Source organism: Musca autumnalis, unplaced genomic scaffold, assembly GCF_047663935.1.
Source record: "Musca autumnalis isolate F117 unplaced genomic scaffold, ASM4766393v1 scaffold_2, whole genome shotgun sequence".
NCBI classification, from domain to species: domain Eukaryota; kingdom Metazoa; phylum Arthropoda; class Insecta; order Diptera; family Muscidae; genus Musca; species Musca autumnalis.
In genome coordinates, this window is record NW_027411755.1 from 45,273,459 (window position 1) to 45,293,302 (window position 19,844).

Sequence of the window (19,844 nt, forward strand, 5' to 3'; positions counted from 1 at the left end):
GATAAAGCACGTATTGAATTTAGTATGTGAATTATTAAGTTTTATATAAAAATAACAAAATCTGTTTACATAAATTCAATAAATATTTGAATTCAATACATTTATTTTGTTGTTTGTCAACCTTTGTCAAAACTGTTTTGACATAATAGGCGGACCTCTAGAAAAAATTGTAATCATATGTTTGCTGTGTCCTACCTTGTAATGATTGTACCATGATACCACATATATTAACAAATATAGTACCGCCTCTATAAGCGGTGTTTTAGTGTGCGGCATGTCGTTCGGACCTGGAGGAGGTTACATGTCAATGATATGAAGGGGTCTTTATGGGAAATATTTTTTTCTGATGAATAAATTTGCTGCTACCTTATCTTATTCTACCATGTCGGGAACGGAAAAATGAAAAATACGTCAAAAAACTGGAACAAATATCAAAGGCGGCGTATCAGCCAATCAGACGCCGGCTACCAAGTTACTATTTTTTTACTCTCCCATTTTTGTTTAAAGAGAAGGAATATTTTACAACTTTTTTGTGTACGGAAACGCTTTTTCGGGTAAAATGTGTAAAAGTGGTAAAAATTTTAAAAACTTTTTAGTTCTGGAACAAAGCTAACGTAAGTAACATTTTCATTTCTTTTAAGTTATATAAGGTTTACACCAGACAGTTTGTCTTCAAATACAACTCTGATTTACTAACACATACATACATTTGTCGTTTGTCTCCCAGCTGTCCATCATTTTTTCACAGACAGTAGGGAAGACAAATTGTTGACATTTTTGTAAATATAAGTGAGATAATAATTGAAATGTGTTGAAAACAAAAGAACATGAACAAAAACAAAATATGTGAACTTAAAACAAAAAGAAATCGACGATTTTCATTCAAAATTTTACAACTGTTTTTGCAGTTATCAGGACGCCTACGTCACACAGGCAAGTTGTGGGATTTTGACAATCAATACATGAAGTCAACTGTCCTGTCATTTGTAAACGCAGGGTTACTTTAGCTCTGTTCCACAACTAAAAAGTTTTTACAATTTTTACCATTTTAAAAAATTTTGCGTTCCCGTACACAAAATTTATATGAAAATCGTTTTCGACTTTTACCACTTTATAAAGTACGGGAACAGGCCAATTGTTTAATATTATGTGTGTTGGTTTACTCAAAATTTGTACAAATTGTTACTGGATGTTGTTCGTTTACTCTACAGTACAATGCAAAAGACATTAGACGATTACAAGAAGTTACTGGACTTGTACAAATTTGTACAAATTGTTGAGTAAACTAACACACCTATTGTATACATATGTTTTTTGGTGTTTCAGTACTTATAATGGTAAAAATTACTGCAAAAGAGCAATTTGAAATGCTGATTGAAAAATGGAAGCTCACCCAGACTTTTTGAAGGAACTAAAGCCACTTTTGTTAAGGTGTGGAAGGATGTTGCGGAGCAATTAAATAGTTTTGGTCCACAAACACGTATACCAGATGAATGGCACAGAGTGTGAACTCATTTTAAATCCAAACTAAAGAAAAAAAATGTCTCAAAATAAGAAGACCATTACATTATTGTAGTGTTGTATTTGTGTGTTTAATAAATAATTTGAAATTGAATGACTCGTGTCACAATATGGAATCGACCCTTACAATTATGAACATAGGTCTACGTTTTGATACAGCTCAATTTTCAGACCAAATTGACTATAATTAGGCATTTAGGATTCCTAGAGGTCAAAAAACTTTTCCGCCAAAAGTTTTGGAGATATTGCCCCATATAACTGTACCGCCCGATTTGATGTATTTAGACGTTATTAGCCACATTTTCAGACCAAAGTAGCTGTAATTGGGTTTACTAGAGGTCAAAAAACTTATTTACCAAGAATTATGAACAAAGTTCCAAGTTTTGTAATATCGCCCGTATAACGGTACCGCTCGATTTCAGGCATTTTGTCGTTTTTAGCTACATTGTGAGACTAAATTGGCTATTATTTTGGTTTTAGGGTTGCTAGAGGTCAAAAAACTTTTTAGACCAAATTGGTTCGAAGGTGCTAAAGAAACTTATCTACTAAAAATTATGAACATAGGTCAATTTTTGTTTAGTCCCCATATTACCATACCGCCCGATATGAGGAATTTTGACATTTTTTGCTACATTTTCAGACCGAATTAGCCTATAATTTAATCTTGCTAGAGGTCAAGAGAAACTTATCCACCAAAAGTTGTGGACACAGGCCCAGGTTATGGCATATGACGGTACCGCCCGATTTGTGGTATTTTGACGTTTTAGCCACATTTTAACCAAATTGGCTATCATTTGTCAGTTAGGGTTGCCAAAGGTCAAAAAACGTATCTACTACAAATTGTGAACATAGGTCCAAAGCCAAATATTTTTCAACTTTTAGCCTTTTGGTCAATAATACCCCAAAAATCCACTGGGTTTCAAATGCCAATTCCATAGCGCAAATGTCAAATAAATCCTTATAGAGAAGGTTAAAAATCTCTAGTGCAAACGCCGTTTAAAATAGCCGTTTTGTTTATTGTGCAGTAACACAAATTATAATAGGGGCTATTCTGAACGTAAATTTCCCGTGAGTTTTTTTCACTCTCTTCTATAAGTTGAAACGGCGGAAAGACGAAACTCACGGAGGATTTTCGTTCAGAATAAGGCTGAATTTATTTTTCAAATAACTTTATTGATGATGGTTTGGGTTCGCCAGAGCATAGTTGTGAGTTACCATCACTCATCTTATTTAACTGTGGGGACGGAGATGCCACAGATGGTTTGGGTTCACCAGAGCATAGTTGTGAGTTACCATCACTCATCTTATTTAACTGTGGGGACGGAGATGCCACAGATGGTTTGGGTTCACCAGAGCATAGTTGTGATAAAATAATATATTTTTGTTGCCATGTTAGGATTTTCGAAACACCTGGACCGGCAAGATAATCTTCAATCTTGATCTTAATAAAGTCTATATTTGACAGTAACTTTTCGAGTAATTCCAATGATCTTTCTTCACTAAGGAGGACAACAGCTTCTTGGCCATACAGAGTGGCAGCGTGTTTTTGTGCAGCATCTTTAGTCTCCGATAGTTCTTGAGGTATTAACTCATTATCCGTTAAATACTTTTCGATAGCTTTAAATAAGTCTAAATGATTTATTATTTCCTCATTCTGTGTCATGTAAAATTCAATATATTCCATAAATTGTAAGGGATTTAATTCGCAGAGACTTGGCAGGAGAGCATATTGGATGGCAGATAGTTTCTGGAAGAAAAAAAAACATAAATATCAATAAAATTTTTTGTATAATAAAATCTAGTGGATTTATAACGAGGAACTATTTGATATATACGCCATGGAATTGATATTCGAAATCGTGTGGATTTCGTAAATATAAACTCATTCCATGATACAATAAGAAGGTAGCAGCAACTGCCGTTTTTGGTAACATAAGATGTCAAAATTTTACATAAATTCAATGCAATTGACACATTATGTTACCATCAGCTGGGCTGATAATTCTACCTTCTTATTGTATCATGACTAATTCTAACTTACATTTTTAACATCCTCCAATAGCTGTGAGTTTCGTAATTCCACAGCAACGGCAAAAATCATTATCAATTGATTTCCATCCTCTGTCTCGAGGAAACTTTTCAAATGTTCAGCACATAATTTTCCGATGGCCTTAAACATGTATTTATCACATAGTTTATACAAACTAATTGTATCGTTGAGATTGAACGAATTTACTTCCGTTTGTGCACCTCGTAGATTATACAATACAAGACGTAAATTACGAAAAGTATTTGGATCATCATCTGGTAAAGGAATTTCAGTGCTTTTAGCTTCTAGAAAATGTCCCGAAAGCATTGATTCAAATACTTGGGAATTTAGTATAAACATTAATTTATGACCGAATATGGGTTGAGGTGGTCCAAGATTTTCTCCAACAATAAATTTACAATCCACTGTAAAGGCATTAACAATCATTGCCTCAAATTTTGGAGGCATTCTGAAAAAGGAAGATGAAAGAGAAATTAAATAATTTTAGCAGAACAAACTAAAAACTGGAACTGAAAAATAGGAGGCAGGGTGTTGTGTTGTTGAATCACCGTATTTTGCAGCTACAATTTCACAATGTCATATTTTATATATACACAACATAGGTATTAATAATTGGATTTTGTTTCTGTGGACGGTTTTCGATCAATTAATACAAGTTAGTCCTATCAATATTTACTTAGTTCTTTCCTAATATATTTACCTTATTTCTGTCGAAATGTCTTCATTCTTTTCATCTGGTAATTGTGTTACAGCTGGAGCTTCCATGATCCTCGTTTTATTTTCGTTATCAACTTTAAATTTAATTCCACACTGAACGCAGCAACAAATACCATGGAACTGTTCTTCTTTGTATCATTTTCAGTCACATTTCAGTATGTCGAGTCACTCATTATCTCATAGGGGTAGTCCCGGTTGTTTGCAAATACAATACATATGTATATTGGTTTTGTTTATTCTTTACGATTTTTGCGGTTTACATTTTAAAATAAAGGGAATTTCCCTCATATTCGTTGTTGAAAATAAAACAAAGAAAAAAAGAATCAGTTGGGTTTGCCGACAGCTAAATACCCATAGTCTATACTAAAAAACAAGTAAAAGATCGTTAAGTTTATACCCTCCACCATGAAATATTCTGAACTAATATGGAATATTTCTGTAACGAAAGTACCAATGGGGGGCTAAACCACAACGTGTACACAATTAGTTCACCACCACTGGGAACTATAATGCCATGTCAAATACAATTTTTGGTATGTAGATAAAATTAAAAAAAACCAAAACAGGGGCCTATTTCATGGTAGAACAAATACAAGGTAAAGTTAATACTACAACAAATACAACTCGAACAACAACCACAAAGGAATTTGTTTTTGTTTGTAACGTTACTGCCAGTTGTATTTGTAAACAAAACAAGGAAATGTCTATAAATTATTGGAATTTAAAAAACTAATAATTTCTCACATTTGGTTGAATATTTTGGAAAACATGAATGAAAATTCGTTACATTTTCAATTTTTATGGTTCCACATCATTCCACTAAATGCATAAATTCTCGCAGAAAGTAGAATTCTTGCAGAAAAGTTTGGGGTCGCTGGAAATTCATAGAAAAAGGAGAAGCTGTTTCAATGTTTTGTTTTAGAAATCAAAGAAACACATGTTTATTAGGGCTTTATTTTTTTTAAATTTTAACAAAATACCTCACATATTAACAAACGTTGTATCGCCTCTACAAGCGGGGATTTACTGCGCGGCTTATCGTTCGAACTTGGAGGAGGTTACATATCATTGATATGAAGAAGTCTTTCTGGGAAATAGTTTTTTCCGAATGATATATATTTTTTTCTCAAAAAATATATGTCCCTAATTTACATCGAAATAGAAATAAATGTATAAAATGTCATATGAAATTTGACACTAACGTTACAACCCAGTTCAGTCAGCTGTGTATTGCTGCTACCTTTTCTTATTCTACCATGGGCCTATTTCTTAATTTTTTTATGGAGAAGTTTTTTAACCAATTTGATCCCTAAATTCCTGATGACTTCCAAATACCTTAAATAAGGAGGTGTCGTTTATGAGAGCTATTCCAAAACGTGGACCAATGTACACAGCTTTTATGGGCAGGTTTCTTAACCACTGGGAACTCTAAATTCCAAATTACAGCTAATTGAAGCAGAAAATGTAATTTCAAAATACCTGAAATCAGGCGGTAACGTTATATGGAGGTTATACCAAAACATGTAACAGTGGGTATCACTGCAAATGATGCAACCTGAAATAAAAAATCTAATCGTTGATAACTTCGAAACGAGTAGAGATTTTTTAACAATTCGAAATACAATTTTGTAGGCTGAAATGTTGTATTTAATGCCTTGTTCAGACTGACGGTAATTTGCTCTCTATTCGTTGTTCGCCCTCAACTTACGATATAATTACTTCATTTCCCATACAAAATTTTGAGAACGAACAAAGATTTTTGTACATTGTTCAATGTACATTACTCTCAGAACGACGATAAAATATGTCCCATCTCTAACAAATGAGAGAATTTATCGAAATAAATTAATTATGACAGAAAAAACATAAAATTTAAAAATTTTTAAAAAAACCCCACATATTTTTAGATAAACTGCAAAACGTGAATGAAAAGTAATCGTTTTAACGACTAGTATACACTTAAATCGTAGTAAATTTTCTCTTCTTTTTTACAACAGCTGCATTTTTTGTCCATCGTTTTAAATTCGCGTACAAATTTAGAAACAAAAATCAAATGCCTGCCGGAAAGTCTGTATACCAAAAAGTTATTTTGGCAGGTCTCTCTCTTGTTAATTTTTAAAATAGAAAAATTAGAAAATTTACTGAAAACACCAAAATTGTGAGAAAAAATAGAAAACATGAATGAAAATAATATAATTCACTATTAAATAGATATCTGAAAGAAGGATAAATATTTTTTCAGTTCATATCAATTAATTTTACTCGTCTTTGGCTGAAACTTTCTTTAAAATCAGTAAACAAAAACCATGAAAATATGAAATATGTTGCATGGCATGTTGCATGTTACCATGTAGTATGAACAGGTTAATTCGTGTACGTAATTATGAGAACGAACGACGTGATTCAAATGCTGGTATGAACATGGCATAATATGGCATAGAAAAATGCAAAGTAAATCTCGTTTTTAAATCTTGTCTTTATAGTCCATTTTTGTTATACCTTGCATTAAGAAAAGTAAGGAATAAAGTTCGCATTACCATGGACTTATTATTACATCCTCCGTTTAGAATAAATGCTATATTTTGCAAAAATATGGCAATATCAAGCAAATAATTTTGTATACATCAACTCTCAAATCTGTAGTGGAATTCTGACACATTTTTTGAGTTACCGACAAAAATCGGTAAATTTGAAACGCAAAATTATGAATGAAAAGTATCAATAAAAGTTGACAACACTGTTGCTATCGGTAGGACATAGCGAAAGCTTTATTTTTGTTGTAAACTTACCATGGCACAATTACCAGGTAGATGCATCAGCCAACCACTAAAACAAAAACCAGTTCAGTACTGTGAAATGTCAAAAATGTCTTCCAAAAATAAAGCGATTCACATAATCTTTTCAAAAAAATTTTGTTAGGCAGATATTAATAAACGCATTTTTACAAAAATCCACCTAAAATTCACAATTTTTCGTTCAAAATTATGCTTTTTAATTTTGTGTTTTCAATTACAACAACTTTTTTGACAGCTCGCAGTACCAATATGATTGTGCCATGAAACTTACAAAAAAATTTCGTTAATTGCCGAAATTAGGTCTGAACGATAACTCAAAAGTTTGTACAAACTTTTACAAAATGCTGTTCGATAACAAACTTGTTCAGTGAAAGAAGACTGGGAGGTGTTGCAAGTACTCGCAAGAACTTGCAAATACTTTTTAATTGCAAAGTTATCGAACAGGCCTATTATAAGCATTTTAAAGCTCTGTTCACGAACTAAAAAGTCCCGGTCCACACTAGCGTGAATTTCATTTAAAAATTTCATGAAATTAGGTGTTCTTAAATCGAATTCCCCACTACAGCAATTTTATGATTTTACTTTACTATGGAGGTCGATCTAGAGACGCATAATTTCATGCAATTTTTTCAATGAAATCACTCTAGTGTGGACCGGGAAAAAGTTTTTACAATTTTTACCACATTTACACATTTTGCGTTCCCGTACACAAAATTTATATGAAAATCGTATAAAGTACGGGAACAGGCCATAATTTTATCGATTTTTATCGGAAACTCAAAAAATGAGTTAAGGGGAGTACACACTATCATTCAAAACTGACAGTCAACGTACTTTTAGAACAAATTTCCGGCAAATAAAAGCTTTTATTTAGCTAAAAATGTTTGAAAAACAATATATACGGCATTATTCACAGATTACAAAAGCAAATTTTCAGTTAGGCTTTGATATTTACGAAATAGACCTCGATGACTGTTAGTTTTGCTTTCCAGTGTGTACTATACTTTACAGAACTCCACTACTGTAGTGTGATTCTGTAACTGGTTAACAACAGAATTACCGACAATTTTTATTTGCTTATAATTTCGATAATTAACGAAATATGTCGGTAAGTTGACGACCAAAATGCAGTTGTCGCTTACCCCTATCCCAAGTGTTGTCAACTTTTATTTCAACTTTTCATTCATAATTTTGCGTTTTAATTTTATCGATTTTTGTCGGTAACGACAAAAAAAAAGTTATTTGAATTTGCTCTCAAATTTTTCTTGTTTTTGGTGCAGCATACTCTCGGGCGCACTTCAAATTTTAAAAGTAACACAAAGTTCCATTTAATTTATCTAATGGCCCGTTTAGACTAGGCATTTGAAATCGACTCGATTTCTAAATCCAACTTTCAAATCCTAGTTGTTTAGACCAGTCTAAAATGATATAAGATGTCAGTCAGCTGATCTTTGTTTACGTATACATACGCGAATTTGCAAAAAGAATTGCTTGAAAATTAAAAATGGAATGGAATACTGCAAAAAATAATCTGACAAATTGCTATAAAATATGTTGTTTACAATTTATATTAAACTAGCTAAACCCGGTGCGCTTCGCTACCCCGACTAATAGTGCGGTTACACTACAGTTTTTTGCCGGGTTAATCCACTTTATGAGGATTTATTGCATAATCTGGTCAAATCTGACCAGATTTGCCATACAAAAATTAAATCCTCTCACGACTGGGTTTATTTTAAATCCGGCACAAATCCACCAAAAATACAGTGTTGTATTCGCTATTTGTGCAAAAAAATCCAACTCTACTCAAAAAGTACCAAAAGTTGCAACTGATTTTGCAACAGAGTTTGTCGTGTTTTACACGTTTACGATTGGTCGCATGAGATTTTATGGAGTTAATAAATCTAAAGTTATATAAAAATCGTAAAATTATTTATTTTTTTACATTAGACACTTTTTTAACAAAAAGTACGCTTGATACCATGATACAAAAATGTATCCCCCCAATGTATGCTCCCAATATGAGCAAAGAGGGGACGATATCTCATACGAGAAATTGCAAAAGTGTAAAACACGACTTTATTAGTTATTTTGTATGTATACGTAAACAAACATCAGCTGACAGTTTATATCCTCGAAAAGCTAAGTGTAACCAGCAAAGATTAACCCACTGGATCTATTAAACCCAGTGGGTTAACCTTCAATAGTGTAACCGGGGTATAATAGCTCATTTAGACTAGCCATAAATCCTCGACTGGATTTAATAAATCCTGTACAAATCTCATTGCATTTAGATATACATTTTGGAGGATTTAAATGGCAGTCAGCTGATTTTGTTCATAGCACAATTACTAAGGTAGATGCATCAGCCCATCTGAACGAATTTGAAACGTCAAAAGAATTTTTTCTAAATTAAATTCGTCTCAAAAAACATACGTCAAATTACAAATTTATTGTTTAAGGGTGGTTTACACTATATGTAAATGTCATATGACATGAAATTTTCCATCATTATATAGTCGCTAATATGTGCAATATTGGGGATTTTTATTACGCCATTTTCTTTGTGCGTCCGCACCTGCAAAAATGTAATAAAATTACGTCTCCACATTGCCTGCGTGGGTAAATATGGAATGTTTTTATTTCGTGTCATATGACATTTACATATAGTGTAAACTACCCCTTAATACTGAAAATGTTAGCACATTATGCTACTAATGCTAACTAAAGAGCAAATAAAGAATTATTTTATCGCAGTTTGCCCATCTAAAACAAATAAACGAATTATTTTATCGTTTAGACATCATAAATATTAGTCTTGGTTGATTAAAATCAACTTTGTACATCAATAAATATTAATTTTTTCCGCTTTGTTTACAAATTTTTTACATATGAAATTATTTTTAGTGTAGCAATTCACCGATGCATCTACCTTGTTTCTTGTGCCAGCTTGCAACTTTTTGTATTTTCTAGCAACATGTTGCAAAAAACAGAGTTGTATACGAGGATTTATGCCAGATTTAAAACAAATCCACTCAATAGGAGGATTTATTTTTGTATGGGAAATCTGGTAGATTTTAACTGGATTTAGCTAATAAAACCTGATAATGGGCTAAATCCGGCTAATAGTGTCATATCTAAATGGCATATAAGACAAAATATAGTGGAATGCTATAATTATATTAACTTTTTTATGTTTTAACGTATAAATATGGGAGATCCCATTCATGGCTGTCATGGAGCTACTATGGTATTTTTGTATGTTTCAGTGGGTAACGCTGCTCCTAAAGCCTTATAATCCTACACTATTAATTTCTCTTTATTTCTACAGATTGGATTTAGATTTACCTGACTGAATTAATTTATGAATAGAACCAGGTTTGAAAACCTTAAGTTTGAGGATAGTTTTAATTTCTTTTATATGTACAGGGGACTTATTTTTTCCAGGTCATATACATATTAACATATTGCGATATCTTAAATTACTCTTAGGATAACTCCAACTTTTATTTATAATAGCTAAACCCGGTGCGCTTCGCTACCCCGACTAAGATAAAATATAGTGGAATGCTATAATTATATTAACTTTTTTATCTTTTAACGTATAAATATAGGAGAGTTTTTTTTCACTCTCTTCCATAAATTGAAACGGCAGAAAGACGAAACTCACGGAGGATTTTCGTTCAGATGATGATGTATAGTTTATCTAGTGTTATTGAAATAAAAGACAGTCACTTCTCTTAACAACTATTTTAAACTATTTATTTGATATTAATTTAGCAAAAAGGAATACAATTTCAATTAGGTCGATTTGCCACAACTGTGGTGTTGAAGATTTCGCGAGCAACTAACTTCTGTTTTCTTTTTTGTTGCCTCTTGTCAGAGTTACCATCACTCATCTTATTTGTTAACTGCGGGGACGGAGATGCCACAACCACTCCCCCTCCAGTGACACAGTCACGATCATTCTGGAAAGAAATCTTCCTCGTTGATGGAGTAGGTGCGGTTGAATCTTCAGAAGGAGATTGCGTTGTATGCTGAGTTTTAGAGGGAATTGAATTTTCAAGTTGAGTTGGCGTTGCAGTCTGTTTATGACTTATAATGATGTTGGAATTAGAATCGTTGAAGTCGAAAACTGGTTTGAGACGATCGACTGTAACGTTAATGTTTTTGTCCTTGATTCGAATTGTGAATAATCGATCTGTTATTCTGTTGATAACTTCATAAGGTCCAGTGTAAGGAGGTTGTAATGGTTCTCGTACAGCGTCTGTTCGTAGAAATACGTGTGAACAGGTATCGATGTCTTTGAGTTTGAACATTTTACTCTTCGTGTGATGTGCAGTTGGAGTTGGACGTAGCATTCGGAAATATTCTCGAAGTTTTTGAAGAAATTCTGTAGAATCAGCATGTTGATTGTTGTATTCATAAAATTCGTTTGGAAGTCTCAACTGACCACCGTAGAGAAAATCTGATGGTGAAGCTCGTAGGTCTTCTTTAAATGCAGTTCGGAGTCCAAGTAGTACTGTTGGTAATATGTCAACCCAGGATACTGTTGGATGACACATTAACGCTGCTTTAAAAGTTCGATGCCACCTCTCAACCATGCCGTTGGATTGAGGGTGGTACGCTGTTGTACGTGCTCGTTTAGCTCCTGTGAAAGCTGCTAATGATTTGAAAAGCGCTGATTCGAATTGAGTGCCTTGATCTGTTGTAATTGTTTTTGGGCAACCAAATCTTGAAATCCAAGTTGACCAAAATGCAGTAGCAACTGTTTGAGCGGACATGTTTTTGAGCGGAACAGCTTCAGGCCATCTGGAAAAACGATCTATCATTGTTAGACAGTATCTGTATTCTTGTACTGGTGGCATTACAACAATGTCTAAGTGTACGTGATCAAAACGATTGTCTGGAACGTCGATTTTGTTCGGAGTTAAACGGTTATGTCTGGTAATCTTTGCTTTTTGGCAATGTAAACAATTACGACAAAGATTGATGATGTCTTTTTTAATTCCGGGCCAGATGTATTTTGTTCGTACTTGCTGTAGTGTTGAGCGACCGCTGGGGTGTGAAAGTCCGTGCACGGTATTGAAAATTTGTTTGCGCAGTGCGTCCGGAATGTATGGACGAACGTATCCCGTCGAGATGTCGCAATAAATTGATGTGTTACCATAATGAACTATTTGCAGTTTCAGAGAATTGTTGCCATTAATGATAGTTTTCAACTCATCGTCAGATTGTTGTGCTTTCTGTATGTCTTCGGTTGAAACGGTTGACGGCATTGAGATTTTGTTGAGTCGGGAAAATGCATCAGCGACGGTGTTTTCGGGTCCAGAGAGATAAATTATATCAGTTGTAAATTGTGATATGAAATCTAAGTTTCTGAGTTGTCGGGGAGATGCTTTTTCAGGCCGTTGAGAAAATGCGTATATGAGCGGTTTATGATCAGTTTTTATGACGAAATGTCGTGCTTCCAGCGTGTGTCGAAAATATTTCACAGCTTTGTAAATAGCGAGCAATTCTCGATCATATGTGCTGTATGACTTTTCAGATTTTGATAACTTACATGAGTAAAAACCTAGAGGTCTCCAAGTACCGTTGAAGTTTTGTTCCAAGACGGCACCGATGGCACTGTCTGATGCATCCGTTACTAATGCTAGGTCTAGGTCTGGAGCTGGATGTGCTAACATAGTAGCTTCACCAAGGCTTCGTTTGCAAATCTCAAAAGCGTTTTCTGATTCAGTTGTCCATGGAACTTTGCGTTTATCATTTTTCTTTGAATTCCCAACGAGTTCGTTAAGGGGTGCTTGTTGATGTGCTGCATGTGGTATGCAGCGCCTGTAGTAGTTTATGACACCAATAAAGCGACGAAGCTCACAGATAGTTTCTGGCTTCTTGTAATTTTTTATGGCATCAATACGATCTGTGGGTGGGGAACAACCATTTGCGTTGATTATGTATCCAAGAAATCTTACCTCAGGTACACCAAAATGGCATTTGTTGGGGTTGATGGTGAGTCCGAAGCGTCGTAAAATTTCGAAGACTACGCGAAGATGTTCTCGATGTTGTTGTGGAGATTCGGACATAATGATAATGTCGTCGATGTAACAAAATACGAAGTCAAGTCCTCGGAACACGTTGTCCATGAAACGTTGGAATGTTTGTGTTGCGTTCCTCAAACCGAAAGGCATGTACAAAAATTCTAGTAATCCGAACGGAGTACATACTGCTGTTTTTGCGATGTCTTCTTCAGCCATGGGTATTTGATAATAGGCTCTTGTAAGGTCAAGAGTTGTAAAAATTGACTTACCGTGAAGATTTTCTGCAAAGTCGTGTATATGGGCAATAGGGTAGCGGTCTGGAATTGTTTGTGAGTTGAGTTTACGATAGTCACCGCAGACACGCCAGCCACCTGTTTTCTTAGCGACCATATGAATAGGACTAGCCCAAGCACTCTTTGATGGACGACAAATACCTTGTTCGATGAGATAATCCATTTCGGCTTTAGCTGCTTTTAATTTATCACCCGAAAGACGTCGTGGACGATCAGCAACTGGAGATCCTGTTGTTTCGATGTGATGCACGACAATTAATTCATCTGTTGGTTTCCTAAGCGTTGATGTTTTGGTAATGTCTTCAAATTCCTTTAGTAGATCTGCGAAAGGAGATGCAGAATTCAGTGTTGAAATGCCAAATTGTTTTGTTTGCAAAATTACACCACGGTTGGATAATTTGGTTTTGTTGTCGATAAGACGTTTTTGTTTGAGATCAATAAGTAAATCAAAGTTGACTAGAAAATCGGCACCTATTATTGGTGTGTGCACGTCAGCAATCACAAATAACCACATGAATTCTCGTCGAAGTCCAAGGTCGAGTTTCAATACACAATCACCAAATGTTTTAATTTCACTTTGATTTGCAGCCAAAAGTGTAAGTTTGGACGGCTTAAGTTTTTCTTTGATTATAGATGGGGGTACGACTGATACCGCTGATCCAGAATCAATGAGATAACGTGAATTTGTTGACTTGTCGTAAAGATGTAGACGTTTTTCACAAGCGTTGTTGTTATTGCTGCTGTCGCCAACCGATTTGACTGACGACAGCCCAGTTAGTTTTCCGGCTGAAATCGTGAACAATCAGGTTTACATTTTCTTGCTTTGTCACCAAATTTGAGATGAAAATAGCACAAATTTCGCTGGTTTGAATTTTGACCATTTGGTGAACGATTTCTTGATTTGGAACGATGTCGTGTGTGCTTACCAATTTGTTGTTGGATTTTGTCGACCTTATTTGAAAGTTCCCTTATTGTTTGGCACATATCGGCGAAAGACATTCTTTGGTTAATTGCATCAACAGCTGGTTGTTGTGATGTTGAAAGAGAATTAACACAATTGTTGTTGTTTGCTTCAAACATTTTGTCAGCAATTTTTGCCAATTTTTCCAGGTCTTCTTCTTCCCAGGCGGTTAGAAAAGGTCTCATGTTTTCTGGCATTTGCCCAAGAAACAGTGTTCTGATGATTGCCTCGTTGCCTTTACCAGGAGCAAGTCGTTTCATGTGTGCCAAAATTGACGTTGGTTTCATGCCGTTTGTTTCACCACCTTGTATCAAACGTCGTAGTTTTGACTCGGGAGACTCAGCAAATTTGGAAATAATTCTTTCTTTTATTGCTAAATATTTGCTTGAGTCCGGTGGATTTGTGATAAGGTCTTCAACTGACAACAATACTTCGTCTTCAAGGCGGACACTCACCAGATCGAACTTGTCGTTATCCGCTGTTATGTTACACAGGGCAAATGAACGTTCCACTTGCGCAAACCATAAATGCGGGTTTCTTTCGTTAAATTTAGGAATGTGCACCTTTTGTAGATTAGGTCGTGTGTCTTCATTCCGAGTGGCACTACTCAAGGCAGCCAGTTGTTCCTGGAGCGATTGGATTTGCCGTTGCAAGTCTTCTGCCATATTGTTGTCCGTTACGATGTTGCTGCTTTCGAAGAATTCGGCTTCGTCGTCACTACTATTGGAGTCGACCTCTTTATAGTTAATTGGATTGCGTCGTCTCAGTTGCCGTGTTGAATCAACCATAAGATTTCAAAGTGTTTTTGTTAAAAAATTCTGGGAAGCAAAATGACCGTTGAAACTGGTGTCGAGCAAAAGCGGGCATGCACGTTTGTGTACTTGAATGTATGTACGTGTTTATGTGTGCGTATGCCGGTGTTATGAATTTCCACGAACTATCGCGATCTGCTTGTTGCAAATTTTTATTTTGTTTTTGTTTGTTCGTAGACGGGGTCACCACTATAGTTTATCTAGTGTTATTGAAATAAAAGACAGTCACTTCTCTTAACAACTATTTTAAACTATTTATTTGATATTAATTTAGCAAAAAGGAATACAATTTCAATTAGGTCGATTTGCCACAACTGTGGTGTTGAAGATTTCGCGAGCAACTAACTTCTGTTTTCTTTTTTGTTGCCTCTTGTCAGAGTTACTGTTCACGTTCGTGAAGCGCCGTTGATTTCGGATAAGCGGGCGGCGGAACCGATCTGGTAACCCTGTATCAAAGGATAAATTTTTTATATGGCAATACCTTATGAAGATGTCACTAGCCATATTTTTTGTTGTAATGCAATTTATAGTTATAGTTGGTCTTGCTATTCGAGCGCAAAGACGCGTTTTTTATTGAAATTATTAAATATAGTTGAGTTATCATTGTTCGAGCGCGTAATTATATTTGGCGCTATCGCTTTTGTAGATTAAAATTCGATTAATTTCAAACAACTTTGAATTTTAAATAAACATTGTCGGAATTGTTTGTGGATTTTTTATAATAATAAAAGGAAAGTGTTTCTTTTTAACCGATATCGTTCGGGAATACAAAAAAGTGTTTTTATTCTTTTTATTTTCTGTTTGCTATTGTGCCTTTTTTCCTATCTTCGTTGGCTCCAGTTTTGCTCCCCGGTTGCCGCTCTTTTTTTGTTGTGGGATTTTGCCAAATTTGTTTAGAAGCTAAACATAGTCCTTCGAGCCGGATACGGAGCAAGAGGAGCAAATTTGCTTTATTTTGGAGAAAAGTTACTTATTTGCATTCATTTTAATATAAATTTCATTCGTTTTTTTTTTTAAATTTTATTAAAATTAAAATTTAATTTATTTGCAATAATATTGCATTGTTGGCCGACCACCTAATACTTCCGATAAGTGGTTGGCAACGCGGTTCAACTGATCGTCGTTGTGAGAGAAAAGCACTAACAACTATCACTACTGTGCTTCTTCTTCCTTATTCGCTCTTTGTTTAGTTTGTTTTGGTTTTTATTCCATTGAGAATTTAAGTGGAAATAATAATTTTTGTTTAATAATTTAATAATAATTGAGTGCAAGTGCAAAAAACTATTAAATTTTTTGGAAATATTTCAAAGATATTGCTGTGGTCTCTATTGTGACAAATTGGAAATAAACTTGTTGAAAGTTTATAGTTAGTGCTGCTGCTTATAGTTGGTGTTGTTTTGTTGGACAGACAGCAATTTCAATCCACAGTTTATTTTTTTTTCTTTTGTTGAAAAGATTTTATACTGTTAATCATTGCAGTGATAATATTTCTAAAGCAAAATATATTTCTTCACATTTTGACTGGTGAAACATAAAAATTCCATGTAAATATTTTTGGCCAAAATTGTTGCTGATATATTGACAAGTCAGAAGGAGACTTGTAATAAGAAGTTGTGTCATTTGCTACTAAGAATTTTAACATTGTGGAATTTTTGCATTGCAATTTCTTCTTTTTATGTATTTGACTGCGAGTCGCAATTATAAGTTTAAATCGCACATTAGAATTTTTTTGCATTCGCGATTTCTTTTGCTGGTGAACATCTTTGGCGTTCTTATTTAAATTTCGTTGGCGTTTTGTTGTTACCAATTGCGTTTTACTGTTGCCAGATAAACACTAACAACTAGCATGGAGTACTTCTTCTTATTGTTAGTTGGTTGTGTGTTTTAGTTTTTTTTTCCATTTCCTTACTATTATATTTGCAAATCCTTTTTATTATTTTATTAAATTAAAATATTTTTTAAAAGTGAAAAAACAAAATTGAGGAAAAACGCAAAATAAAAATATTCTGTGACAGTGATCGCTAGTGCTGATGGTAAATATCCATTTTTTGGTATTTTTGATGCAAATTTGTCTGGGTTGTTTGTTGTTGTCCATCGCTTATTGCTATTGACAGGTGCAGTCTATGGAAGAAGGCGACTTGTAATAAAAAGGTGAGTTGTCCTTCACTTAAAAATAACTGATTATTGGTGCTATATTATTTAAAAAAAGGATATTTTTGCGCTTGTTTCTTGTTTTGAGCAGTTTTTGGACATCGTTAAGATATTTTGCAGCAAGAAATTTATTTTCTGCACAAAACTGAGTTAAATTGTTGTGGCTTTGATAAAATTCAGAGGCAGTTTCTTAAACTTATATTGAAGTTTTGCGATTTTTTTTGGAAATTATGGCAGAATCTAAAGTTTTACGTAAATTTAAAGCACTTGCTGCTTTACTGTTAGACCTTGAGACAGATTTTAATGCCACCAAGAGTAGTGTCACTATGTTTGATGTTGGACCTCGTAAGGTTGAACTAAAAAGACTTTGGGCAAGGATTAACTCAATTTATGAAAATGTCTGTGTTGAGTGTAGTGTGTCGAAAGATGAAGTAGCTTATCTCTATAGACAGTGTAGAGAAGCTTATATGAGTTGTTCTGCTCAAATGGGTGAATTATCCCAAACCTTTGTGGATAACTCTACTTTGTCATCCACAATAGCTAGCCCCAGCCATCGAGCAAGGTTCTCGGAAAACAATGTTGCCGACCATCGTTTGCGTTTACCTCCGTGTACGACTGAAATTTTTCATGGTGAATTTTGATAAATAGCCAGTTGAAGATTCTTTTTAATCTCGTTGCTGTTAAGAATGAATCTGCTGGTGAAATCAAAAGGCTGCAGAGGGATGTCAATAATTGCATTACATCCCTAAAGTTACACAAAATTGATATCGACAGTTGGGACCCTATATTTGTGTTTTTGTGCTCCACCAAACTGCCTCTTACTACTTTGTCGTTGTGGGAGCAAACAGTCAGTAATAAGACTGAGATTTCCAAATGGTCAGATTTGGATTGCTTTGTAACTGCTAGGTTTTAATCGTTGGAAACCGTTTTTGATTTGACAAATACCGAGTCACTAGAAATAGCTGGGTCCGAAGATATTCTTTCTCCTATTGAAAGATTGAAACATGGTTCAAAGTTAAACAAATGTTCTTGCTTCATTTGTTCAGAAGACCATATAATGAAATATTGCCCCACATTTTTGAAAATGACCCAAAGTGAAAAGTTTAGAGTGGTAAAGAGAAACAATCTTTGCATAAGATGTTTTGGCAACAATCATTTGTTGAAAAATTGTTCAAGTACATCTTGTTGCTCCATATGTAAAGGCAAACATCACACCATGTTGCATAGACAATCACAAAAATTAAATTCGGATTCTAATGCTGATGATGTTAGGCATAGTACTATGCAACAGGCAAATGTTCAAAATTGTTTTGCTAGTGCTCACAATCAAGTATTATTGGGCACAGCAATCGTTAACATTGATGTTAATGGAAATAATTATACTGCCAGTGAGGAATGCGATGTTGACGTCTCTGCTTATGTTTTGCCCAGGTTAACGGGGAATTTGCCCAGTTATACAATAGATATACCTAATTATATTTCGTTGGGAATTGCACCGTTGGCTGATCCCAAATTTGGAAGAAGTGGTCAGGTAGATATTTTGATTGGAGGTGATATTTACCCGCAGATTTTGTTGGATGGTATACAGCGAAGGATCTTGGGGTCTCTGGTGGCCCAGGAAACTATTTTTGGTTGGGTGCTTACGGGACCAATTTCTGAGACAAGCTCTCTTATCTCGTGTTGCACTTTGGTAGATAGTGAACTATCTCATGTCGTTAAATACAGTCCACAAAGTAGATGTTGTGAAAAATATAATGTTGATATAATACGATCAGTTGATAGAATGCCGCATTTAAAGGGAATGGGACCTAGTTCGTCCGTATCCCAATCAATAAAAGGACCTAGTTCGTCCTATACATTATCTGGGCAAGGACCTCGTTCGTCCAAAGCCATTGTAAATAGTGGACCTCGTTCGTCCAAAGTTAAATCGAATAATTTTTCGAAAATTGTTTCTCAAAATGGACCTAGTTCGTGCAAGGAGAAAACCGAAAATGGACCTAGTTCGTCCAATTATAATGCCAATGGTGAAAATCGTTCGTCCAAAGGCGTATATGGAATGGAACCAATATGCCCTGAAGTCGCAAATACTAGTATACCAGCATTTTCCAGGAGGAAGATTTTTACGGATGACGCCACCTCGTATTTAATGATGCCAATCGATGGACCATGTGCCAAAGGACAAACGGTTGTGAGCAAATCTAGAAGATTGCTTTGAAATCGAGTTCGGGATCGTGTCTTGTTTTGTGTGGTCGCTGGATGTATAGATTGGTAATTGTGGCAGAGCCACACCATTTTTAATTTTTTTCTTGTTTTTGTTCGAGTCTTTTCAGAATCGGTGATTCCCAAAGACTGAACGGGGGCCGGGATGTTCACGTTCGTGAAGCGCCGTTGATTTCGGATAAGCGGGCGGCGGAACCGATCTGGTAACCCTGTATCAAAGGATCAATTTTTTATATGGCAATACCTTATGAAGATGTCACTAGCCATATTTTTTGTTGTAATGCAA

General features: G+C 34.8%; 2 protein-coding genes across 2 annotated transcripts; both read right to left on the reverse strand.

The window, feature by feature from the left end:
• Nucleotides 1–2,673: 2,673 nt before the first annotated feature.
• LOC141393965 (uncharacterized) lies at nucleotides 2,674–4,648 on the reverse strand. Its single transcript, XM_073967639.1, has 3 exons — nucleotides 4,272–4,648; nucleotides 3,563–4,019; nucleotides 2,674–3,268 (listed from the first exon to the last, which is right to left on the reverse strand). Exons 1-3 carry the CDS (start codon nucleotides 4,334–4,336, stop codon nucleotides 2,675–2,677), a joined length of 1,116 nt encoding a protein of 371 aa, XP_073823740.1. The 5' UTR covers nucleotides 4,337–4,648; the 3' UTR covers nucleotide 2,674.
• A 7,098-nt stretch (nucleotides 4,649–11,746) lies between these two features.
• Nucleotides 11,747–15,163, reverse strand: LOC141392237 (uncharacterized). The gene is made up of 4 exons (XM_073965187.1): nucleotides 14,341–15,163; nucleotides 13,391–14,200; nucleotides 12,647–13,003; nucleotides 11,747–11,895 (listed from the first exon to the last, which is right to left on the reverse strand). Exons 1-4 carry the CDS (start codon nucleotides 15,161–15,163, stop codon nucleotides 11,747–11,749), a joined length of 2,139 nt encoding a protein of 712 aa, XP_073821288.1.
• Nucleotides 15,164–19,844: the final 4,681 nt, after the last annotated feature.

Coding starts and splice junctions, on each gene's coding strand:
- LOC141393965 (XM_073967639.1), bottom strand. CDS start 4,336: ATGGAAGCTCCAGCTGTAACACAATTACCAGATGAAAAGAATGAAGAC. Junction 4,020..4,271: donor GACATTTCGACAGAAATAAG/GTAAATATATTA, acceptor TTCCTTTTTCAG/AATGCCTCCAAAATTTGAGG. Junction 3,269..3,562: donor TATTGGAGGATGTTAAAAAT/GTAAGTTAGAAT, acceptor TTTTTCTTCCAG/AAACTATCTGCCATCCAATA.
- LOC141392237 (XM_073965187.1), bottom strand. CDS start 15,163: ATGGTTGATTCAACACGGCAACTGAGACGACGCAATCCAATTAACTAT. Junction 14,201..14,340: donor CAAAATCCAACAACAAATTG/GTAAGCACACAC, acceptor TCACGATTTCAG/CCGGAAAACTAACTGGGCTG. Junction 11,896..12,646: donor ACCTCTAGGTTTTTACTCAT/GTAAGTTATCAA, acceptor TCGTTTTTCCAG/ATGGCCTGAAGCTGTTCCGC.